This window comes from Leptopilina heterotoma, unplaced genomic scaffold, assembly GCF_015476425.1.
Source record: "Leptopilina heterotoma isolate Lh14 unplaced genomic scaffold, ASM1547642v1 Lhet_19, whole genome shotgun sequence".
NCBI lineage: Eukaryota > Metazoa > Arthropoda > Insecta > Hymenoptera > Figitidae > Leptopilina > Leptopilina heterotoma.
Window position 1 is genome coordinate 1,811,633 of NW_025110908.1, and position 27,318 is coordinate 1,838,950.

The 27,318-nt window shown below is 22.9% G+C and overlaps 3 protein-coding genes across 3 annotated transcripts; 2 read left to right on the forward strand and 1 right to left on the reverse strand.

Annotated features, from left to right (window-relative positions):
- The first annotated feature begins 16 nt into the window (after positions 1–16).
- LOC122500581 (structural maintenance of chromosomes protein 5) lies at positions 17–9,672 on the forward strand. The gene is made up of 13 exons (XM_043609577.1): positions 17–157; positions 686–1,013; positions 1,090–1,428; positions 1,627–1,755; positions 1,849–2,056; positions 2,182–2,313; positions 5,174–5,701; positions 5,780–5,909; positions 6,017–6,671; positions 6,833–7,060; positions 7,139–7,318; positions 9,159–9,254; positions 9,326–9,672. The coding sequence occupies exons 1-13, from the start codon at positions 72–74 to the stop codon at positions 9,446–9,448; spliced, it is 3,162 nt and encodes a 1,053-aa protein (XP_043465512.1). The 5' UTR covers positions 17–71; the 3' UTR covers positions 9,449–9,672.
- Positions 9,673–9,818: 146 nt separating this feature from the next.
- LOC122500583 (small lysine-rich protein 1) lies at positions 9,819–10,516 on the reverse strand. The gene has a single exon (XM_043609579.1). It carries the CDS (start codon positions 10,147–10,149, stop codon positions 9,874–9,876), a length of 276 nt encoding a protein of 91 aa, XP_043465514.1. The 5' UTR covers positions 10,150–10,516; the 3' UTR covers positions 9,819–9,873.
- A 716-nt stretch (positions 10,517–11,232) lies between these two features.
- Positions 11,233–26,645, forward strand: LOC122500648 (abhydrolase domain-containing protein 2). Its single transcript, XM_043609670.1, has 7 exons — positions 11,233–11,840; positions 20,265–20,437; positions 21,797–21,964; positions 22,158–22,344; positions 22,600–22,798; positions 24,899–25,049; positions 25,154–26,645. The coding sequence occupies exons 1-7, from the start codon at positions 11,686–11,688 to the stop codon at positions 25,321–25,323; spliced, it is 1,203 nt and encodes a 400-aa protein (XP_043465605.1). The 5' UTR covers positions 11,233–11,685; the 3' UTR covers positions 25,324–26,645.
- Positions 26,646–27,318: the final 673 nt, after the last annotated feature.

Genomic DNA, 27,318 nt, shown 5'->3' on the forward strand with positions numbered 1-27,318 from the left:
AAAAAGTAGTGTCGCAGTATTTTTTTATTCATGTATAGTTTCACTGGTTGAAGAACAAGTTCGGCTTCACCATGGAATCGGAACCCATGGAGATAGAAAATGAAAATCCCAACGTAAATAAAGGACTAATCGTTCGTGTTTATATGGAAAACTTTGTGTAAGTATTCTTTTAAACTGTATGTTTGAACGTTATTTTATTATTTCTGTAAGGCTGCGTCTACAACAGAAAAAATAATGTGTAGAAAATTGTGTAATGTATAGTGTAATTGACCCTGACAGTTGGCAGTGCTAAAAACAATACACATTACACTACAAATTACACATTTTTCTACACATTATTTTTTTCTATTGTAGACGCAGCCTAAACAATTTCCTACTTTTGTGAAATTTCGTGTTTTATTTCTCTTCCGGAAAAAATATCATTTTGAGGTTAGAATTTTCAAATTTTTATTTGTGTGCCTTGTGAGCACGCATGTATACTTATTATTTATTATTATTATTATTATTATTATTAGATATTCTCAAAGGTTTTTGTATTAATCACAGTTTTTGGAATATTTATAAAATATTTAAAAATAAAGATTGGAGAAATTTTTTGAAAAACTTGTTTAATTTTAAGGCTTTCCTTATTTTAATCTAAAAAAAATACACAAATTAATTGTTTTATTTACTGATATTATTAAAGCACTTACGACAAAGCAGTTTTCATACCGGGGAGAAATTTAAACTTAATAATCGGTCCCAATGGCACTGGAAAATCGACAATTGTTTGTGCGATAGTTTTGGGTTTAGCCGGAAAACCAAAAGTAATCGGTCGAGCTGAAAAAGTTGCAGATTATGTGAAGGCAGGTTGCCAGGAGGCAAAACTCGAAATCGAGTTGTATGAATCCGAGGACAAGACGACTTTAATAACTCGAAAATTTACTTCGCACAACACGACTACTTGGTACATTAACAAAAAACAAGTGTTGATAAAAGATGTCATAGCTCTCACGAAGGAACTGAACATCCAGGTTTGATAGAATTTCTCTTTCCCCTCCTCCTGATACTATTTTTCTGTTGTAAAAATAATACAATTTTTTTCTCCAGGTTGACAATCTCTGTCAATTCCTTCCACAGGATAAGGTTCAAAGTTTTTCAGAGATGGATTCAAAAACATTATTACTGGAGACTGAACGTTCTGTTGGAGATCCACTATTGTTGGAACGTCACGAACAATTGATAGAGAATCGAAAAATACACAAGGAACTAGAGGCTGAAGTTGCCAATAAAAATCGTTCATTAACAAATAAAATACAAAGATATGACGGCCTTAAGGATATCGTCGGTAGTATTAAAGAGAAAAAGACTATTAAGAATAAAATCGTTAGTCTAAAGCAAAAGAAAAAGTGGATGTTGTACGATCAATTGAGACAACAATTCAAAGACGTAATTATCTCTTTTTAATTTCACTACTAAAAGTTTAAACTACTTTTAAACTAAAACTCAATAAATCAATTTTATTAATTTAATTCTATTTATATAAATTTATTTTTTTATTTGCAACAGCAAATAAAAAACTAAATTTATATAAATAGAATTAAATGAATAAAGTGAATAAAATTTATTATGTTTATACAATTTCAGTCGAAGAAACAAAGAGACGATGCAGCGGCGGAAATGAAAGTGCTAGACGAACAATTAAAACCGATGAATGCAAAAATAGAGCAATTCAAAAAGCGCATTAATCTGATACAAAATTCGGTTAGAGAAAAGGTATCTTCATTTGTCAAAAAACAGTAATTAGAATTTATAAAATTGGTATACAATTTTTAGTAGAATTTTTCTAATAAATCGTTTTTGCCACAGACTAGCCAATCTTCAGCAAGAATTGGAAAAGTAAATAGAGCCACGGAGGAAATTCAAGGTTGTGAAGATAGTATAAAGGAAATTGAAGCTACTCGAGATCGTAAAATCGAGCAAGAACAGGCTTGTGATCAAACAATTAATAATCTTCAGCAACAAAAGAGTAAACTCGACAATGATTTGCTTTCAATACTTCAAGAATTTGGTTCAGGTAAATATGAATTCTTTTCATGTAATTTGCAATTACTGATATTTTTTTTAATTTAAGAATTAAATTTTTTTGAAAAATAGAAGAAAATGTGTTAGAAAAATATATTTTTAAACAATTTATTTCAGAGGAGGCTTTGGCGCAACAACAAACGAATGCTTTGCAACAAGTCGATATGCAGAGAAGAATTATCGATAATTTGAACAAGAATATGACAAATTTAAGATACAAAGACGATGTTTTCAGTCGTGACCTAAGAAGTAAGTAAATAATAAAAACCGCGTTGCCACAGGTCAGGGAATTCGGGGAAAAGTCAAGGAATTTTATTTAAAAAAACTGAAAAATAATTCGATTTTTAGAATTCATAAAAAAATACTGAAATTTTATCACAATTATTGGAAAAAATTGAATTGTTTCCCAGATTTTTATTAAAATCAGGTGTTGAAAATTACTTTTTTTCTCTTTTTTTTAGGAAAGGGAAATTAAATAATAACATAAATAGTAAAAAATAATTGAATTCTTATAAAGAATTTCATCCGAATTTTCGAAAAAATTGAAGTCTTTCAAATACTTTCATTAAAATTTTTAAAAATAATTGAATTCTTTAGAGAAATTTAATTAAACTCGTATGAAATTGAATTTATTTAAAATAATTTAATTCTTGAAGAACTATCATAAAATTATTACTTATAAATTAAATTCATAATTTATTTTACTTGAAAATTCCAAAAATAATTTAATTTTAGTAAAGTTGCTTTTGCAATTTTTATACATAATTGAATTTTAAACGGTTTCAAATTTAAATTTTAAATAACTTAAATTGGAAATTTTGAAGTAGTTTTTTAATTCTCTTCTTCTTTGAATAATTAAATCACAAAGAACTTTCTTCAAAAATTATTAAAAATAATTTACTTAGAGAAGAATTGTAGTTAAAAATTTCTAGAAAATAATTGAATTTCGAAAGGTTTCGAATGGAAATTTTAGAAAATTTAAATTTTTAATAATTTTGATTAAAAATTCTAAAGAGCTTAGTTTTTTTGAAAAATTGCTGTTGAAGTTTTCTTGAAATTAGCTGAATTTTCAAATATTTTATATAATTAACTGAAAAATTTTGTAATAATCGAAATTTCGTAAAATTGAATTGTGGACAATTTGATTTTTTTAATTATACAAAAATTCTTCGCAAGAATTCAATTATTTTTATAAATATTAAAATTCTTTACAGGAATTCAATTATTTTCAAGACATATTTAATTGAATTTCTCGGAAGAATTTAAATATTTTCAAATATTTCCATAAAATTCAATTATTTCCTAAAATTTTTAATAATTTCTTCGAAACAATTAAACTATTTTTATAAATTACTTGATAAATTTTCAAAATTTACAATAAAAAAGAGTTTCAATAATTGAAATTTTCTAAAATTTAATTGAAAATAATTGATTTTTTTCAAAGTGTTTGATAAAAATTTTTGAAAAATAAACTTTAAAAGACATTTAATTGCAAATTTTGAAAATAACTGATTTCTCAAAAATTTTAATGAAAAATCTTCAAAAATGTAAATTTAAAAATGGTAATTAATGAAAATTAGCTCTACAAAAAAATTATATTAAAATATTTTTGATAATTATTTTTAATATTTTAACAACATATGACTTTTTTAGATTTATTAAAATTTTAAAGAAATCGCGTTTATATTAATAATTAAAATTCTTTAAAAATTCAATTATTTTTTGAATAGAATTTACCAAATGTCAATTGTTTAGAAATTTTTCAATTCTATATAATTGAAAAACTATTATCTTTCATAAATTATTTTAAAAATATTTTTGGAAAATTAATTTTAAGAATTTTTTTATTATAATTTTTTGAAAATTAATAACTTAAAAAACATTTTTGTATTTAAATAATAAATCTGTTTATATTGTAGCCTTGAGTCCTTTGGACCCAAGGTCACAATTTAAACAGATTTATTTGACAAAAATTAAGATCCTGAAAATATTCTAAGTTGTATTTAAATAATTGAATTCTCTAAGAACTCTTGGAAAATTATTAAAAATAATTGATTTCCAGAAGAAGTTTGATTAAAAATTGTAGAAAATAATTGAATTTTAAGAGAATTAAAGTTGTAATTTTTGGAAGTTATTAAATTTTAGAAGGTTTTAAATAGAAATTTTTTAAATTTTATTCCCGTATAAAAACAAACAAGAAGTATTTAAATATTTATTTAACGAAATTATTCAAGTTTTAAATAATTAAATTTAGAAGTCAGTGAAAGATCAGAAGAATAAAAAATAAATTTTTTGTGATGACACTGAATTAAATAAACGACTTTTTCGACTTTTTTTCTATTTTAAATCGACTTTTTTTGCACCTTAATGTCGATCCGAGGCCTGAAATCATGCGGTTCTATTTATAATTAAAAATCTTTAAAAATTTGATCATTTTTATTTGTATTTTTCAAAAATTCAATTGTTTTTAAAAAATTTTACCAAATTTTAATTGTTTGAAACTATTTCAAAATTGAAAAACTATTATCTTTCAAAAATTATTTAAAAATAACTTAAGAAACAACTATATGGAGAGTTACAAATATTATAAAAAATTGAGTTTTTGTATTTAAAAAATTGAAATCTAGAAGAACTTTTGGAAAATTATTTAAATTAATTGATTCAGAGATGAAGAATGTAGAAAGATGAAAATTGTGGAAAATAATTGAATTCAGGTAGGGTTGTAATTGTAATTTTTAGAAATTAATAAAATTCATAAACTTTGTCAAGGAAAATAATTTTAATGTCAATAAATTGTCAGGGAAATTGATAAACTGAAACTTGTGACCACCCTGAATATTTATCTCTAAAAATTTATTTATGTTCCAAATAATTTTACAATTGAGAAGATATTCACAATTAAATTTTTAAGAAGCAATTCTATTTTAAATCTAATAATTTTTAGAGTGAATCAGAATATTCTTCAAAACCAGGGAAAAAATCAAAATTCAGTCTGGAAATCAGAAAAACGTCAGTTAGAAGCAAAATTAAATTTTTGTGGCAACCCTATAAAAGTTTAAAAAAAAAAATGCAAACTAAAAATAATATTCGCTATTTTTCCTTGTTTTAGACCTCGACAGAGAATTACAAATGGCACGAGCAGTCGATGCTCAACGACTTGAATTGCTTCGACAAAGAAATCCAGATGCCTATAAAGGAGTTCTTTGGTTGAGAGAAAATAGAAACATGTTTTCTGCTCCTGTACATGAGCCAATGTTTCTCAATATCAACGTGAAGAACCCAATGTATTCGAAATATTTAGAAAGTACCATAAACTACAATGACATGATTGCTTTTGTTTGCGAAAATGCCGAGGATATGAACTTACTAATTAATTGCTTGAGAAGTCAACAGAAGTTGGTTGTAAACGTTGTTCATTCCGATCCCAATAGAAGAGTGCGAATGCAGCCAAATATTCCCATTGAAGAAATTAACCAATTTGGTTTTGAACATTATTTGATTTCTCTCGTCGAAGCTCCGCAGACAATTATGAAATATATCGTTCAAAACTTTCACCTCGCTAATATTCCCGTTGGATCGGATATTGTCGAAGATCACGTGGATCGCATTCCGGATTCCTTAGGCTTCTTTTTCAGCAGTGAGAAAAATTTATACTCTCAAATCCTAAAAAAACGTGATTAAAATATTTCTGTACTTAACATTTCTTTTTTTTCAGAATCCAATAATTTTTCCGTAAGTAGATCAAAGTATTCTGGTGAAAAGTCTGTACGTCAAAATACAGTGACGGGTAATGGAATGCTTTCAATTACCATAGACACTGCGAAACTTAATGGGATTCACGACAGGTATGTAATTTTTTTTCAACGAATTTAAAATATCTTAAGATCATAATTTAAAATAATTTAAGAAAATAATTTGCTATTTATAAAAAAAATTATTTTCCTCTTTTAAGAATAAATCAACTGAAATCACAAAGAGAAGAAGTCGGGCAAGAAATTCGTGAATTTGAAACTCAAATTAATCAGGCGAATGTAGAATTGACTGAGTTTCGAAATAGCAGAACGAATTATCAGCAGAAAATTGCTCAAATCGAAACATTACGATCGAAAATTCGACTTGCTGGTGAAAATATAAGAAAATTACAGGAAGAAAGAATAAGTATTGAGGAAATTGAAGCAATGTACAAATCGGAAATTCAAGATGTGATCAAAAATCAAATAGTTCTTTATGGAAAATTGAATACAGTTCTTGAAGATTGTTTTGTTTTTGAAAAAGTAAGCGGACAAGGTAAACTTGAATTGAAAGTAGAGCAGCAAAAATTGAGGCAGTGCAAAAATGATTCTCAAGAATTGCGCGATAAATGTGATAGTGCGGAGAGAATATTTAAGCATCTTGAAGATGAATTGAGACCTCTGAAAAATGAAGTTGAAAATCTTTACAAAGAAGCCTTGGAAAGTACAAATAATATTAGCCCACAAGATAAGCGTTTTAAAACATTTAACACTGCTTTTGAAAAACTTCCAAATTCAATTGATGAAATTGAAGAAGAATTGAGAACTGCAAATGCGAAAGTTTTTTGTATGGGAAAAAACGATGACAGTGATAACGTACGTAGTAAACAATATTTGAAAAAGATATTACTTTTGATATTACTATTTGTGAATAAATAATTTTTGTATTAAAATATTTTTTTTAAATATTTTTTTTAAATATTTTTTTAAATTATTTAAATACTTTTGTTTAACAAAAAAAAACTTTGTTTTAACAGATTCTGAAAGAGTTTGAGAGAATTACCAAAGAAGTGGAGGAGTTGAAAAAGTACTTGGAACAGAAAACGCAAGAATTGCAAACAATAACAAGAGAAACGGAAGAACTTCGAAATCAATGGCTTCCAGTTTTGGAGCGACTTATTGATAGGATAAATAATAACTTCAGTCGTTATTTCTCTGAGATGAAGTGTGCCGGGGAAATTTCTCTCACTCACGATGAGAATATTGTAAGTGTTGATTTTTGTTTCTTGATAAAAATATACTTTTAAAAATTATTATAAAAATAAATTAATTTTAATTTGCAGATGGATTACGATAAATATGGATTAAAAATCAGAGTTAAATTTCGAGATGTGGATAAATTGCAGGAACTTACAAGAACTCATCAGAGTGGTGGTGAAAGAGCCGTAACTACAGCAGTTTACATGATTTCACTGCAAGAGTTATCAACAGTGCCTTTTCGTTGCGTTGATGAAATAAATCAGGTAATTAATATTTTTAAATAATTTTTACAATTTTTTTATAATCTGATTTTGATTGATTGATAATTCTTCTTTTCATTCTTAATTTATATCATAATCGTTGTATTCTCGTTGTTTGTTCGTAGAGTGAAGTCAGTTATTTTTGTTTCTTTTATTTTCTTTATTTTCTACTTTTGTTCTTTTTAAATATTTAAAATTTCAAAATTAATGAAATTTAAAGTTTGAATGATTAAATACCAACAAAAAATATGTAATTTTAAAAAATTGTTTTGAAAAAAAAGATTCTGTCAATTCGAGGAAATTAGTTTTTTAGATTCGTTATGTTTCATTGAAAATAAAATTTTTTTTAGAAAAAAACGTTTTTGATTAAAAAGAAAATTTCTTTGTTTTAAACAAAATTTATTTGAATCCAAAAAATTCGTCCTTAGAATTTTAATGAAATTTTAATATGAACATAGAGTGAGAAGAATGATTCTTTAATTTAAAAGGGAAAATTTCTTTGAAATTTGTAAATTGTTTTTAAATAAAAGAAATTTTCTTTAAATCGAAGAAAAATTAATTTTCAGTAAAAGAGAAACAAATCAAATCATTTCTTTAAATAAACAAAAAATTGTTTCTATGTGTGAAATAATTTAATTCTTGCATAGAATTTATATAAAATTATTGAAAATAATTGAATTCTTCCGAGAAATTTAATTAAAATTGCATAGAAAATAATTGAATTCATCCGAAAAAATTAATTAAAATTGCACAGAAAGTAATTGAATTCTTGTGAATTAATTTATTAAAGTTTTTAGAAATAATTTAATTATTTGGAGAAATTTAATTAAAATTGTCTTGAAAATAATTGAATTCTTGCGAAAAAATGTATTAAAATTTTTAGAAATAATTGAATTCTTTAAAGAAATTTAATTAAAATTGTCTTGAAAATAATTGAATTCCTGACAAGAATTTTATTAAATTGTTAAAAATAATTCAATTTTTTCTAAGAATTTTACTAAAATTTTTTAAATAAATTCAATTGTTTCAAGAAATTTTTGTTTATTTTCTACTGTAAAGAATTAAACTCCTACAAAAAATATTATTATTTATAAAAATAATTGTATTGTTTCTCAGAATTTTATTAAAACTGTTGAAAATGTTTTAAAAATAATTCAATTCTCATGAAGAATTTTATTGAAATGTTACAAAATAATTGAATGATTTAGAGAAATTTTTATATATTAAAAACAATTGAATCTCTGCGAGGAATTTTATTAAAATTTTTTTAAATAATTGAATTTTTTGACAGAATTTTATTAAAATTGTATTGAAAATAAGTGGATTCTTGCGAAAAATTTATTAAACTTTTTAGAAATAATTGAATTCTTTAAAGAAATTTAATTAAAATTGTCTGGAAAATAATTGAATTCTTGCGAGGGATTTTATTAAATTGTTAAAAATAATTGAATTGTTTTGCAGATTTTTATTAAGATTTTTAAAAATAATTAAATTCTCTCTAAGAATTTTATTAAAATTTTTTAAAGAAATTGAATTATTTTCGGAATTTTATTAAAATTGTATTGAAAAGAATTGAACTCCTGCCAAAAATGTTAATATTTATTGTGAAAATAAGAATTGTATTGTTTCTCAGAATTTTATTAAAACTGTTGAAAATAATTACATTCTGTCGAGGAATTTAATTAAAATTGTCTTAAAAATAATGACATTTTACAAATAATTAAATTATTTGGAGAAATTTTTATTTATTGAAAATAATTGAATCCCTGCGAGGAATTTTATTAAAATTTTTAAAAATAATTGAATTGTTCGACATTAATAATAATTAAAATTATATTTTTAGGGTATGGATGCTATCAACGAAAGACGAATTTTCGAGCTGATTGTCAATATTACTGGAAGAAGTAATAGCTCTCAGTACTTTTTACTCACACCAAAGGTAATATTTTAAAATCCAAAAATTAATCCATCATTTGCAAACAAAATAATCACAAATAATTTCTTTTTCAGCTACTACCAAATCTCAAGTATACGGATACAGTGACCGTTCATTGTGTTTATAATGGACAATTTATGATTCCTCACGAAGAATTCAGTGTGGCTGAATTTTGCAATTCACATATCAGAAATTAAGAGAATATAAAGACTATTAATAGCATTGATAAATATTGAAGAGATGGAGATAACAAAGAAGTTAGAATGCATTCTGTTTTAATATTCTAACAAATTTATTTCGAAGGTATGTGATAATAACTTGAGATTTAACTTAAAACTTAAACAGTATTTTAAAGCAAACATTAGCTATGAGAGCTAATTCAAATATTATGTATTAAGAATACTTTAAAAACTAAGAAGACTTTTATCCTACGTGTTAAAATTAAAATATAGATATATTTTTTATATTACTACTAAATAAGCTTCGTAAATTAAAAGAGCTTTAAATTTACTAGAATAACTGTCAAGATTCATATTTAATAATTACTTCGTAAAATATTTTTTATTGTTTCGATAAATATTTGTATTTTCGTTTATATTACCACAATATGTTCAAAAATTTTTTATCGTTTCTTTCCTTTTTTCTTTTTCTTTTGCGCATCTGGCCAGGGAAATCCGCGACAACGTAAAACGTCCATAATATTGTGACAAGTGTAATATGCGTTTTCCATCACTTCCTCATTAAAAATATCCATTGTAAATCTTGCTTTTCCTCCACTTCGTTTACCACCTCGAGATGTTTTCTTCGAGGGTTTGTTCTTCCCACCATTTCCTGTTTTTCCATTTTTGCCATTCGTTTTTCCATTTGCCTTTTTTTTCGTCTTTCCCGGTGCTGGCATTTTAAATTAACAATCTGCGACGATCAAATATTTGTTTATTATTTCAAAAAAAAAAAATATTCGTTACCTTGTTTAGTATTAATGTATTTTTTAAGTGCCAAGTGTATTTATACCTCGTTAATTCGTGTCTAATGTGATTCTCCGTTATAACGAAAAAACGAAATCGTTAGTTTCCATGCAACCGAAATTTAATCGATAAATACTTATTTATTAATAAAAACAAACTGTTTAACTTTATGTTCTAAAGTAATTTAATGTTTATTTAATTTCTAAATAAATTTAGAATATAAATCGAAATGTTTTTGTTTTTCAATTTCTATGAATAAATTAATATCTTTAAAAGAAAATGCCTGTAAAAGTTTATAAGTGATGAGAATAAAATGTTATAATTTTATACATAATAAATTATTCTTTTATAAATAATCTTTAATTTTTCGAAAATATTTTTAATTATTTCCATTAAATATTTTTTTTTAATTATTCTGATTATTAAAATTATTAATTTCAATATTTTAATGTCGTTCCTAGATTAGTTTTTTATTTTTTTATATATTAATTTTTATCTATGTCGTTATCTACTTAATTGTTAGTTTAGTAATTATTGAAATAATAATAATGTACGAAATTTTTAATATTTAAATTAATTAAAAACTATTTATTTTTAATTATTTATTAAAATTTTATGAAAATATTTCCGTGAAGGAACATTTTTTAGTAAATAAATTAATAATAATTAAGAAACTATTTAATAATGTATTTATTACACATTTTTGAAATTAATAAATATATAACAATAGTCGAATTGGAGTTACGAATTCTAGAGTGTACTGTAAATTAACGTAAATTATAAAAATTGAAATGTATGCAAAAGTCATTTTCTCTAATTTTGTAATTTAAAATCGTTCAATGAACAGGTATATAATAAACATATAAATTTATGAGTGCAAGTAATTATGCTATTTTTCTTTAGGAACAAAAAAAAAATTAGGGAAATTCTAATATTATAGACTTTTCTTTTAAAAAGTGAGGTTAGTTTCGTCGTTATACATTCGCGCCATTCGCTCCTCAGTTTTCATTCTATTCTAAGGACTCGTAGAGTTCGGGTCGACATTAAAACTATATATATATATATATTTAATTTTTCTAAAGTATTAATTCATTTTACTAATGAATATCTATGACAAAAGTGATTTTAGAAGGCAGAATTATAAAACAATCGAATGTAAATACATAAAGTGCTTTTTCTCTGCGTGGCTGTGAAGAGAAAAGAAACAAATTACCTCATGGATCACAGATTCTCTGATTTCTCTGAAATTTGTGTAATTTTTCAAAACTCAGAAATTAAAAGGCTTGTTGCACCCCGCCCAGCAATTAACCGGCGTCAATTTCTAAGTTTTTCAATTTTTTTATAATTGAAAATAACATTTTTAAAATAAAAAAACTTGGTGTCAGTATATTCATGTGTGGCTAAATATATAAAAAAAATTCATCCCTGTTGGACTGTACGTACAAAAAGTGAGACACGAGTTTTCCAAAATGTCAACAGCTCTTCTTGCACTTTTCGCCGTGATTCTTTGTATTCTTTTCAGAATTTTAAATGTTAACAGTGCAGCACAAAAACCAGCTTTAATATGTCAAGATCAATCATTTCTCACAACTGTTCTGAAAATTGCTCCAGTAATCACAGAACCGTAAGTATTTTTTTTTTTTGACAGTTTTGAAAATATAATAGTTTCTGGAATTTTTCCAAAACGACCCTATCATTTTAGGTTCTATTTTTTTTTATTGAATTCATTAAATTAATGTGCCCCTATAACATGGAAAAGTAAATCTATCATAATGATTGTAGAAAGTTCGATGAACTTTTGAAAATGATTAATAGATTTCATATATCTTTGTTTCTTTGAAATGTTTGAAAGGTTTTGAAATTAAAAAACAGGAAAAAATCTATTGTACATTATAGAGCTTGTAGGTTAGATTATCTCATTAAAAATACATCCCGAGACTTGTGAGTGGAGGAGAGATCTCTTTATTACGCATAGGATTTTTCATTATTATACATTTTCAACTCTATTTTGCAGTAGGAGAAATACTTTGAATAAACTTATTCTCATTTTAATTGGATTAGAAATATTAAAGAAAAAGTGGCGAATTTCTTTTTTATGACGCAATTGTTTAAATGCGAAAAAAATTACGTTATCGAAGTTTCTGTCAAATAATTTAAGATAATAAAGCTTTATCTATGCATATACACATATTTTCTAGACGTGAATCATTCTATATTTTTCTGACATTTCTCGAAAAATGGATACATTTGTTTTCTTGAATTTGATCTTCGATTCATTAAAATTTATGCATTTTTCTTGAATAACAACTTACAATATTAAATAAATTCTTGTTTACTTTAAGTTAATTGTAATTCAATCAAGTTTTAACATTTGGGATATCAGCTAATTTGGGATCATCCGCATTCCTATTTTAAATCCTCGTATGCAATTTTAAAGAATGAAAAAAAGAATTTATATACACTTTCTAAAAAGATTTTCCAAGCTATTGTAAAACAACATGAAAGTTGCAGTAGGCAAATATTTCGATATAAATTTCACCTATATTGGATGATTTTGTTTTAAATCTTTAATTTCTTAATATATCTTAATTTTTATTCTAAACGAGCTCCAGAGTAGAGTAGATGCAAATTTTCTTTAAAGCGAAATTCACTTACGTAAAACGTTTCTAGAAAAAGATTTTATGAACCTATAAGAATTCCTTTAGATAATTACAAAAATAGATGTATATTTTAATAACCACAACAATATTTGCTCTCCATCCCAATATAATAAGTGTACGTTTTTAAATTTTTTATTCTTGAATATTTGCTTGTAAAAAATTAAATAGGAAAATTACGTTAAAATTTATTTCATGTATTAGTTATTGTATAGCTGTTAATTTGCTTTTTTTTGTTATTGTAATCAATCTTTTATCTTCTTTCACGTTCTTTTTGTGGTCAAATGTCTAGAAGAAATTTGTTAGGTCAGCGGAAATGATTAATTTAATATAATAAAGTATGTATTTATTCTCCCCTTGAATTTTAAAGAATTTTTAACACTAAAAAATCATTTCCTTATGAAGTTTTTGAACGGAATTTTTTTCTATTTAAATATTTTCAAAAAAGTTCTGAATGTTCAAACGAATGAAATTTATTTTTTTCTTCTTGAAATTAAATTTTTACTTATTACAAAAAATTGTAAAAATAATGTACTTAAATTTCTTAATTATTTTAATTTAATTTCTTAATTGTCTTAAATTAATTTTCTTAATTGTACTTAAATTTTAAAAAATACGAAAAGGTTCGAAACTTTAGAAATAAAAGAAATCTGACAATCAGTAATAAAGTTAACGCCAATAAAGCAATTTTAGAAATTGTGCAATAATATTGAATAAAAAAATTATTTTGAATAGATAACAAATTTCCGAGATTTTTGATTCTCCAACTATTTGAACATAAGCAAAGAATTTTGATTATGTACACATAAAATGAATCATTTAATATCTTTAAATATATATAAACATTTATTTTTCTTATAACTTGGGTTTACTTTATGACTCAATAGAGATTAAAAATTAATAATTTTTTCAAGGATACGGTTATTAATTATTAAAAAAATTTCGTTAGAAAAGTAGTTCAAATAAAATTGAACTATTCTGCTGTTTATGTAAAAATTCGTTATATTTATGTTTAAATTTAAATATTATAATAAATGTAAGTTTTTGCTTTTTTTTATTTTTGTTTTCTTTTTGTTCTTCTCTTTTTTAATTTTTATTTAGGTTATAAATTTTACCTAAGGACTTAAATTTTATGCACCTAATAACTCAGCTTCCTTAAATAAAAATAAATCTATTTAAAACTTTCAACTGCGTTAGAAAATATGCCATAGACCGAGTAATAAAGTAAAAGAATGCATCGAAGAGCGGAAGATTATACAAAGTAGTATGACCTGCATAACAATTCGATTAGCAACAATCTCCGATCACATCAAACGAAATTAAGGACACGTCCTTTACTTTCAGTTGCTTTCTTTGTCTTAATTAATACATTTATACAAACTTTTGCAATTTTTTTCTCTCTCCGATTTTTTCATTTGGAATTTTGAATGCTTTTTAAAAGATCAATAAATTGCACTCACGGTTTTATTATTCTAGTACGAGTGATTAAAACTATTTGATAAGAGTTAAATAACTATATTTTAGTTTGCAGGAAATTTATCTTCAATGATATAATTTTCATTTCTACAATAAAAATAGGCGTATTTTTTTTACAGACATTAAAAAGCAATTTCCTTCAAGGATTCGTTATTATTCGCAAAAAGTTTTGCGGATTTCTGCTTAAATAATTTTTAAAAATTGCTGTAAAAAAAAGAAAAGTAATTAAAATTAAAAGTTTAGTTTAGTTTAGTTTGAAAATATTTAAATAGAAAAAATATTCGTTTATTTGCGCGTTGAAATATTTTTTAAAAAATTACTTAGGATAGCAAAATATTATTAATACAGTATATTGAAAAAATGTTAATTTCTCTTCTGCCAATATAATTTCTTCCATAGTTTAAAAATTTATTTTTAAAAAACCGGTTATTAATATTACAAACCTATATTTTATTATCTTCAATAAAAAAAAATTCATGACTCAACTTTTTAAAACGATGACACCGAGTGAAATAGTTCATTTTAGAAAATTTAATCATTTATTAGCAAATCAATAGACTCTTTTGTCCAATTATAGGAAAGAGTAATTTGATAAATTAGTCACATCTGTTCAAGAAAGATAAAAATAGTTTTGTATTTTTCCTTCTAGAAAACTGAAGAAACTAATTCATTGAAGCGTCAATTTATAATTGTATTTAATTTTAGTTGAAGAAAAATAAACTGCCTTGAAATATATTGTTATAAATACTTTTCATCGAAAATCAATTGCTTTTTTAAGGGATTTTTTTTCTTTTTCTAAAGAAATTGAATTTTTATCAGGAAATAATATATATATAAATTGGTGAACGTTATGTTGATAATTATTTCCGGAGTTAAAGATAACAAATTTTAAATAATAAATTTTATTCTACTAAAGTTATGTAATAATTGATTGCTTTGTTTGGATTGTTGGAAATGAAATTTATCTGTTTTATATAAAAAAAAATGTTTTCGATATTTTTTTTTACCAATTATAGAGAATTTTATTTATTGTGCACTGAAGGACGATAAATGGCAAATTTTATAAGAAGTTTTCAATTTATGGAAAGCGAACGAAAATCTTTCTTAAAAAGCGAAAATTTATTAATTTTATAAGAAATTTTTAATTAATTTCAAAAAATTTTTAATATTAGAGTGTTGCATCAATTTTAATTGTCAGATAAAAATTCAGTTTCAATTTCAAATAAGAAAACAATTTCAATTAAAATTTACAATTAAAAATTCAATATCAAAAAATAACAAAATTTCAATTAAAATTTAGATTTTAAAAATTTTCAATTAAAATTCACCATTAAAAATTCAATTTCAAAATTGTCTATTCAAATTTACAATTTCAAAAATTTCAATCAATTTAAATTTTCAATTAATTTAAATTGACAATTAAAACTTCAATTTCAAATATTTAATAATCATCATAAGAATTTCCAAACATTTTTTCAATTTAAATTAAAATGTTTTAAATATTCAATAAATTCCAATTTTCAATAACAAAATATATAATTAGTTCAAATTTTCAACTCAATATTCAATTAAAAATTCAATTTCAATTTTAATGTTAAATAAAAATGTTTGAAATTTTCAATACAAATTTTCAATTTGAAATTTTTAAATCAATTCAAATTTCTAATTAATTTAAATTGTGAATTAAAAATCAATTTCAAATATTTAATAATCATAAGACTTTTCAACCAATTTTTCAATTTAAATTAAAGTGTTATAAATATTCAATAAATTAAAATTTTCAACAACAAAATATTTAATTAATTCAAATTTTTAACTCAATATTCAATTTTAATTCAAGTTTTTAATTAAAAGTTAAATTTCAATTGTAATGTTAAATAAAAATGTTTGAAATTTTTAATACAAATTTTCAATTTAAAAATTTTAAATCAATTCAAATTTCCAATCAATTTAAATTGTCAATTAAAACTTCAATTTCAAATATTTAATAATCATAAGAATTTTCAAACAATTTTTCAATTTAAATTAAAATGTTTTAAATATTCAATAAATTCAAATTTTCAAAAGAAAAATATTTAATTAATTCAAATTTTCAACTCAATATTCAATTTCAATTCCAGTTTTCAATTAAAAGTTCAATTTCAATTTTATTGTTAAATAAAAATGTTTGAAATTTTCAATACAAATTTTTAATTTAAAAATTCCAATTCAAGTCAAATTTTCAATTGAAAATTAAATTTCTATGTCAATAAAAATAAAAATTTTCGAAATTTTCGATTAAAAATTTCAATTTCAATTTCAAATATTTTATCATCATACAAAAGTATATAAAGTGTTTAATTTAAATTTAATTATTCAAAATTTTTGAAATTTGCTATTTAAAAATTTTCTATCAAGGTAAATTTTTGATTCAAAATTCAATTTAAATTTTCAATTTTCAAATATATTTAATCATCATATAAAATTTTTAATTAAAATTAAAATTAAAAAAATTTTTAATTTAAAATTCAAAATTCAATTTAAATTTTCAATCTTCAAATATATTTAATCATCGTATGAAATTTTTAATTTAAAATTAAATTTCAATTATTTTAAAATTTCAAGAATATTTAATCAAAACAAAAAATGTTCAATTAAAATTACAATTTTTTAAATTTTCAAACGTTTTAAATTTTTAATTAAGAATTTAATTTCAGTTTTAATTTTTAAATTTTCAAATATTTAATCATCAAAAGAAATTTTAGAAAATTTTCAATTTAAATTAAAATTTTCATTTTAAACTTTGAGTTCTAATTTAAAAATTTCAATTTTAATTCAATTTCATTATTTCCTATCAAGTCAAGTTTTCAATTTAAAATTCAACTTCAATTTCAAATTTTCAAATATTTAATCATGAAAAAAATTTTTTAAAAATGCCAATTTAACTTTAAATTTCCGATCTAAAATTTTGATTTCAATTTTAAAATTGCAATTTAAATTCAATTACTGTCTATAATAAGAATTTGATTTTGAAAAAGAAATTTCGTTCATTTTGAACCTGAAAATTTTTGAAAGAAGAATTTTTATAAAAGAAATTAAATGAAATGAAATAAAATTTTGCTTTTTGAAGCGAAATTTTTTCTAAATTATCTCTAAATAGTAAAATAAGTCCACAAAATTTAATAACTATTTTCCCTTAGTCTATAATGAATTTAACAAAAACAAGAGGTCTGGTATTATTAAAAATTTTTTTTTTTAATTCCGATAATGAAAGTAGGTTAACCCCGCAAAAATAATCATTAAGATAAAATATTTATAAAAGAATATTAAATTAGAATAAAGTCAATATTTCCGTGAACTAAATTCAAATTAAATATCCATAAAATAAATTTGTTAAATTTTCTAGTAAACAATAACTTGTCCTTTTATATTTGAAAGATAATAAATTAATAATTTATTTCCCACTAATTATATAGTAAAACAATTTTTTTTTTTTTGTATAAATATCGCAGTAAACTAATCAATTTTCTTTTAACATGCAAAACGAGTAAAAGATATTTTTACATTATTAATATATATATGTAAAACTAGTTTTTGATAATACTACATACGTAAAAGTTCGGAATCGATTTCTTTAATGGAACTTGGTGAATTTTCAAGTAGAGACTTAAAAAATGTGAAGGGAGCACGCACACACATGTTTCCTTGTGTAAATTTGTGTGTGAATAAAGTATTATGCCTGCGAATAGAAGTATAAGGAATAGGCAGTCAAGTGTAAGGATTGATCAACTTTACTGACCTAGACCTTGACGAAAACGAGTTTTCTTTGATTATATTCTCTTGCTTACACGAACACGTGGTCTCTTAAAAAAATGCCTTATGAGATATGTACTCGTGAAATTAACCACATATTACACGATTATAACAGGAATGAAAATTAAATTGCGAGAAAAAATTTTTATATACGAAAATTCTCATTTTGTTGCTGTTCAAATTTTGCAATTTAAGGAAATATTGTAGTAATTCGTCAATTTGCCTTTTTAATTGAAAAACTCATTTTTTATTCTGTTGCATATTTTTGAAATTGTTAATTTTCTCATAGCATCTACTCCTCTTGTCGAGAGATTAAATTAAAATTAGAATTACATTACTTATAATGAGGTTGAAGTCCGCAACGTTTCTATGCTCCCATAAAGTTCTGAACATTCAAATGACCGAAATATTTATAATTCTTCTGGAAATTAAACGTTTATTGCAATAATTTGGCCTCAATGTTCAAAACTTTATAATTATAAAGATTCTGAATGCAAAAATTATGTTTTTTTTCGTACAATCAGTAATTTCTGAAAATGTTTTTAGAAAAAAAATAATTTAATTCATTTGAACGTTCAAAATTTGTGGATCATAAACGAAAACGAAAAAATAATGAAACTGTGTTTATTATTTTGATTTCAAATTTTAATTATTTTTAGGTGTAACTGCAAGAAATTAATGTCTTAAAAATTAGAGATGAATTAAGTCGAAAAAAAAATTCTTTTAATTTTTTTTTTATAAAACGTGTTAAAAACGTTGCAGTCTTCAGCATCATCAAATTACTTTAAAATTAAACTACAATGACAGGCATTACAGTTAGTCCCCCTTTTTTATCTAATCCACTTTTTTATTCCCCTAAATTAATCAAATTCACTATAAAACACCTGAAATCATGAATATACTCCCCTTTCCCCCCTTTTTAAAAAATTTATTTAAATATATTTAAAAAATTTCTTTTTAATAATTATTTTTAAAAAAAAACTTACAAACATTGTCATTTTTTTGTAAATTAAAAAATTTTTAATAATCAACAATGTTTTGAACGTCTAAATGCACTAAATTCTTGTTATTAACACTATTTTTCAGAAATTACTGATTAAAATAAAAATTAAAAACTCAAATTTTACCTCTAGAAAAACAATAATTAATTAACATTTACGTAATTAAAATCAGAGAGGTACAAAATTTATTTATCTACATTTGCATACGTTCATAATATTAGGAACATAATCTTTTAATTCTACTAATACAGAAAAAAAATTTCCACTTTTTGCACCAAGTTGAAGTCCACAACGTTGATCAACGTTGTGGACTTCAACTTCGTCTTTTTGCAAACTTTGGAAAAAGTTTAGTTTTTTGAAACTTAAACTTCGTTTTATATTATTTTTTCAGAGTTTTTAAACTTAGAAATTATTATTCATATATTATTTATTTTTATAGAGTAAATTTTCCGGCTTCTGAAGCAAATATTTCTAATTTTTATAAAGAATTGTTATTTCGAAATAGTAAAAGTTCGCAATAAATTTTACTATAATTTTTACTGAAATTTGCTTCAAATATAGTAAAATTTATGGAATTTTAAAACAAAAATTCACTGAAAAAAATAAAATTTCAAAGTGAGAAGAAAATTCCTTATTTTAAGAAAATTACTTATTTTACGTATTTCATTTTTAATTTAAAAGAAGAGGAATCTTGTAAAATTGAAAACGTTTTATTCGGTGTAGTGTTTCAACATAAATGCTAATTCGAAATTTAGAAAAGTTGCAGAGAAAAAATAAAGACAGAAATAATTAACAGAAAAAAATTGAAGTGATTAAAAAAACAGTAATTTAGAGAAAAATTAAAAAAATTATATTTTTAACAAAAATTTTGAACATTTAAATGAACGAAAATTAAATTAAATAAAAAAAGGCTTTCATCCCTGTAATGAAAATAATTTTCGAATAACTCTATTATTTTATGCTTTGTCGTAAAAGTACTCTATAAGTGTAATTGAACATTATGTATTGAAAATTAAATTATATTCTACTTAAAATTATTAGTTGAAATCAAAGCCGACCTGTTTTAATTACCATATGCTATATTTTATAATTTAATTTAATTTTTGTTTTTTATTTTTGCAGCTACAAACCAACCAGATTGTGGGGCTTTAGTGGACACGTGCAAACAATTGTTCATAGCATAATCGGAAGAGTGCGATGTCCGTGGCCTATTGGAGAGCGAGTTTACATTGGTTTGCCAGATGAGACCACTTTAACATATGACCTCTACGAACCTTTAACTACTGGTCATGAAGGTACTGAAAAATGATACGAATCTCAACACTGCGTCGACTTTTTTACTCTCATATTTAGCGAGAAACTAGCGATTTCTTTCCATTTTTTTCCAAAGTGTTTCAATTTTTCCTAAAAGTCCAAGTTTTACATTTTTTTTATACTGAACAGGAGTGCCACAGGTCAGAAAAATCAGGGAATTTTGAGAAAAGTCAAGAGAAATTTTAACAGAAGTATCGGAAAAATATTTAATTTTTAAAATTCATAGAAAAGTTCTTGATTTTTGTGTCTAGCAACATTAGAGATTGAAAAATAAGATTTCATCTTAAATTTTTTTTGCTTGCTTTATAAATTTTTAAACCAGCACAAATTTTCATAGAAAACGTTACATTTTTTCTGGATTAGCTGAATTTTTGAATATTTGACAGAAAACATTTGGAAAAATCGAAATTTTGTAAAATTGAATTGTAAATCATTAGATTTTAGAATTATTTTAGGTGTGAATTTTTTTTCTCCGAATAATTGAATTCTCAAAGAATTTTCTCCAAAATTAATTAAAATAATTAATTTAGTAAGAAATCAATAAAATAAAATAAAGAATTTTAATTAAAAACTCTAGAAAATAATTGAATTGAAATCTTAAAAATTATTTTTGGAAAAGTTTCAGTATTAGCAATAAATTAGCTAAACAGTAGCAATTCTTATGAATTATTTTATTTCGAATGGTTCCAAGTTTGAATCTTTTGCTATTCACTCATTTTTAGAATGAATCAGAATATTCTTTGTAGTCAGGAGAAAAGACAGTATTTTTCTTTTTGGAGTCAGGGAAAAAATAAACTTTTTGTGGCAACTCTCTTAAAATGATGTAAAAGAGATAAGTATAATACCAAAAAAAATCACCGTCTAAAGTTTTGAACGTTCAAACGAAATATTTCAATATTTTTTTAAAATACAAGACTAAAAGGAAAAAAATTATAATCGAAAATTTAGTTACAAATTAATTGTCTAACTATAAAAAATCAAAATTTTATTATAATGAAATTTTGATCAAAGACGTAATAAAAATATCCTCTTTCATTTGAACGTTCGAAACTTTAGGAACATTAAAAAATAATTTTTTTTGTGTCTCATATTTTAGTGAGCAAAAGTTTGCTTTGCTTAAATAAAAAATTGAAAGAGAGAAAATATTTACTAAATGAATTATTTAATATTTTATACAATTCTAAAAATTTATTAATTTGCTGAAAAACAAACTGTTTTATTCTTAATTTTGTTTGAAAAATATTAATTTCTGTAAAATTCGCAATATTATTGTTAACAGTTGTTTTTGCAAAGTTGTAATGAACTCGAATGTTTGGATAATAAAATATTTCTCGTTTCAGATGACGTGACAATTGCAATTTGTCCAGGAATAGGAAATAGTTCGGAAAGTGTCTACATACGAACATTTGTACACTTTGTTCAATGTCACGGTTATAGATGCGCTGTACTTAACCATGTCGGTGCTCTTTCTAGTGTAAAAGTTACTGCACCTAGAATATTTACATACGGTAAATAAAATGTCGCCCTAAATTAAATATAATTAATTAAATAGTATTTAAATTTAACAGCGAAAAAGATTTATTGATTACTAATTAATATTACATTTTTTTTAATATTCAATTAAATAAAAAAATTCGTAAAAGTAAAATGTGAATGGTATTTAAATATTGAATTAAAATAATAAAATTTTTGTCCTTTCAGGTCATACGGATGATTATCACGTAATGCTTCAGAACTTGATAGAAAAACATCCAGCAACACAAATAGTTTGTATAGGTTTTAGTTTAGGTGGAAATTTAGTAACTAAATACATGGGTGAAAGAGGCTCTAATAAAATGTCACATATCATTGGTGGCATTTCTGTTTGTCAGGGTTATAACGCCATTGAGTAAGTAATTACAAATTTTTTAATTAAAAATTTATTGAAATTAAAATCATTTTCAAAAAATTTTATTTAACAAAATAGAAGAAAAATTTAAGCAAAATTGACAATTATTGTAACTAACTGAACATTTCTTTCTTTTTTTGCAGAAGTTCAAAGTTTTTATTAAATTTTATTTAACAAAGAATAGAATAGAAGAAGAATTTAAGTAAAATTGACAATTATTGTAACTAATTGCACGTTTTTTCTTTTTTTTTGCAGAGGTTCAAAGTTTTTATTAAACTGGCAAAATTTTAGACGTTTTTATCTGTATGTCATGACAGAATCTGTTAAAAATATCATACTAAAACATAAACACGTTCTTCTATCCGAAGACGTGAAGCAGAGACATGGTTTAATTGAGAAAGACATCGTTTCAGCCGCAACTTTACCTGAATTGGATGAAGCTTATACAAGAAAGGTTCGTAATTTCTTGCATTCTTTCAAACATAAAAACTATTTCAATAAAATTTGACAAAAACTTTTGATTATCTCAATTTTTAAAATTATTTTCGGAAATTCTAATTTTCTAATTTTTTCTACCTTCAAAAAAATTTTAATTACAATTTTTCAAAAACCTCATTTTTTAGAATTTCTACATTAAATTATTCAAAACTTCAAAAATCTTTTAAAAATGTTGTTCAACAAATATTTAAAAACTTATTTATTTTAATTGAAATTTCAAATAATTTCAATTATTGCGACCTTTGGAAATTTAACTATTTCTAAAAATTAAAATTGCAATTTTCCCAACAATCACTTATTTTTTCGAAGTTCTGAATAAAGTTACTCAAAACTCTAAGAATTTTTAAAGGAAAATAATATATTGATCATATTTTTTTAAATAAACATTTAAATAATATTATACTTTTAAGGCGATCAAAATGTTGAAGAGATATCAATTATTAAAAGTCTAAAATTTAATTATTTCTTAAAATTCCTGATAAAATAATTTCAGTTAAAATTTTTAAAAATAATTGAATATTAAATATTCTAATATTCAATTATTTTTTAAAATTTTAGCTGAAATTTATTTTTAAATAAATATTCTTATTGCAATTCAACGATAATTAAATTATTTAAATACAACAATTTTTGTACGCTGTAATTATTTACAAAATTTTTATTTTCAATTCTTCAAAAAATAGAATAATATTTAGAAATAATTTTCTAAAGTGAAGAATTAAAATTCTTTGAAATGTAAAATTTATTTTATTGAATTTTTGAGAAAATTTCCTATTTTTTCAATTTTTTAAAATTATTTTCGGGAATTTAACAATTTAAAAAATTTTTTATTTACGACTAACATCATTTTTCTGATTTTATAAATAAAATTTTTGAAATTTAATTAATTTTTGTTTAATAAATATTTGAATACTTATTTGTTATTTTTTTGTCTATCAGGAATTAAAATTTAAAAATACTTTCAATGTAAAACGTTTTAAAATTTAATTATTTCTGAAAATTAACTGCAATTTTTCCAATTCTTGAAATATTTTCTCAAATTTTAACTGAAATTCTTTTTCAAATGAATTCTTATTAAACAATTCAACGAGAATTGAATTAATTTAAATACAAAATTTTTTGTAAAATACATATAATTATTTTACAAATTTTTAGTTACAATTCTTCAAAAAATACAATATTTGAAAATAATTTGTTAAATTGAAAAAATAAAATTCTTTGAAATATAAAATTTATTTTGATAAAATTTGAGAAAATTTCCTACTTCAATTTTTTAAAATTATTTTCTTCAACTATTTTCAAAAAAATTTTATTACAATTTTTCATGAGAAAACTCTGAATTTTTATGTCCAGCAACCTTTGAATATGAAATTGAATTTATTTAAAATAATTAAATTTTTTAAGAACAATCAAGAAATTATTAGGTATGGATTTATAAAATATTTTTAATGAATAATTTTATTTTAAAATTCCAAAATTAATTGAAGAAGTTAGTTTTTAATTTCTTTTGTAATAATTGTTTAAAGAATTTGATTTTTTTCCTTTTTAAATATATTTTTAATTATATAATCGTATTTTTTAAGAATTCAGTCTAAAAATTTGGAAAATAATTAAATTTTACAAAAATTTCGATCTGAAGTAAATAATAATAAGGAAAAAAGTTAATATTCATTATAAAATAATTCTTTTTGTATTTCAGTTCTGAAATTTAACTTTTTGATAGCTACTTTTTTTATTGCTTGTCTTCACTCTTAAAGTTACTTTTTGCTACTTTTTTTTTACTTCTTTTTATTTGTGTTTCTTTATAAAATTATTTTGTGTATTAAAAACATTGATTATTATAACTGAATGAATATTTAATTTACAGTATTTTCCATTTTAGTATGAACAAAATATATTTTCTATTTCAATTATTCCAAAATTACTATTTTGGAATAATTGAAATAGAAAATATATTTTTTTCATTTGAACGTTTTTAAACTTTAGGGACATTAACAAACGCGAAGCCTGATTAATTAATATCATTATTGAACTAATCGATTAATTTTTTCCGAAGGTGCACAATTTTAGATCTGTGAAGGATCTCTACAAATGGAGTAGTTCTCAATATTATCTTGACAATATTGCAACACCAATGGTGTTCATTAATGCTGTCGATGATCCAATTGTTCCTGAAATGTTGCTTAATTCCATCAAAGATTTTGCTGGTAAGATATTAATTTTATTATCCACTGTATTAATAATTTATTCTGTTTAAAAATCAAAAAATAATTTATAATTATAAAAATAATTGTAATTTTAAAAATTTCAGCTAGTCACCCAAGTTCCTTGTACGTTGAATTGGCTCACGGTGGTCATCTGGGTTTCTACGAAGGAGGTCTTCTTTATCCAAATCCAATAACCTGGCTGGATCGGACACTTGTTGCTCTTGTAGGGGCTCTGACACTAGCGAATGCCGACAGAGAATTGAAAGCTTCTTAACTGTATAGTTAATATTTATTCAACCAAATTCAATTTTCCTGATTATGGAAAATGTCAGGTAATCTATAATGCTCTAGCGCTTAAGCGACTCGAGTCGAGATTTCTGCAAAAAAAAAAAAAAAAAAAGTGACTGAAACTGAAAAAAGTGCTACGGTTAGTTTTTAGAGTCCAAAAAAAATAGGATAGAGATCTAATTATAAAAAGTAAATTTTTTTACTTTCTCAGGTGCACTTTCATATCCAAAAAAGAAAACAATTTTTAACTGTTCGGTTGTTTGCATTACATTTGCATTACATTTTTTCGGTCTTATAATTAAAGATCTCTAAAATTTGGGGTAGATTTATTTTTTAAAGAAAAAAAAGTATTGCCAAGCGAGAAGCGTATAACTTAGGTCTTGTTGTATTCAACGAATACACAAAATACTTGTGTAATTACACAATATTCTGCTCAATGCAGCACATATTTTTGCAACTATGAACTAAACAATTAAATTTACAGTAAAGTTTTACCGAGTTGTTATCGCGACTCGACATCTGTGGAACGGAATCGTGTCGCTTGAAAAAGAAAGAAAAAATCTTGTTAGGATTTTTGTTCGTGTAGCCATTTTATTTCATAAATGCCATGAAATTATTGAAATTTTTTTTTAAATCGTTAAGTAAAAATGAGTTTATTTTGTTACCAAAAAGATATATAATTTTATCAGTTTGATTTCTGCAAAAAAGAAAAAAAAACAAAGAAATAAATCTATTTTTAAAAATTATTATTTCTACATAGACGAAAGTTAATCTGACTAGGTTTCTACATATAGTGTAGCGACTTAGATATATTGACTTTTCTACAAGAAAAAAAAGTCATGTGATCCTTGTATACTGGTAGAAAGAAGGCGTAGGAATGCTAGTATATTGAGAAAAAAAACGGTGCGTTTATACATATTTTATAATGATAAGACAACTTCCTTTTTGAATAAGAAATACTAATAGTATTTATTTTAATTAGAGTTAACGTATGTGATGATTACAGTTTCTCGCCTCAGCGCTGTTGATGACGCGCAATTTGATTATCAATATTTAAGAAAAACTCGTTAACACTTGGAGATTTTTTTTTTTATTCATCTAGATCGTAAACTCTAGTAAACACAGTATTAAAATCACAAGAGCAATTTAAATAGGGGGCCAAGGGTTTGTAAACCTTTGAACTAAAAAGAAAGAATTTTTAAATTGAGTCAAAAATTATTACTTTCACTTTAATGATCTTAATAATTTGAAATACACCAAAAGCTATTTTACTTTTTTATTATTAATTTTACTGTTATAAGCAATTTTATTTTTCAGGCCTCGGATATGTAGTTCGATTTTTTGGACTTTTTTTACACTAATTTTAAAAAAAATTACTTTTTTGACTTATTTTCAAAAAAAGATTACTTTTTTACTTACTTTCAAAAAAATCGGTTATTTTAATGAAATAAATCTTTTTTCAGTACACTTTTCTTGTATAAAATTTAAAATGCAAATTACTTCCATTCTTATAATGTAAAAAATAACTTTAGTCAAATATTTCAAAATTAATTTTTGATTCATTGAAAATAATTCATTTTTATTTAATTTCATTAAAATTTTTTTATAATTTTTTTAAAAATTATTTATTTTTAATATTATTAATTACATATTTGTAAAAAATTCAAATATCTAGTAAAAATTATTACTTTAAAATGTTTTAAATCTATTTTTTAGAATTATAATTAAAATTTTGGAAAAATTATTTGCAAAAAATTGTACTAAATTACAATTATTGGAAAACTTCCCAATTACGTACAATTGAAAAATTTATGAAATTTTATAAAAAAATTTAGAATTATTATTAAAATTTTGAAGAGAAAAATTATTTTTAATTAAAATTTTGAAAAATATTGAATTGTCTAAAAATTTTTTTAAGAATTTCAATTATTGTTAAAGAACATTGCACTTAAAATTCTTTAAAAACTTTATAATTTTTTAA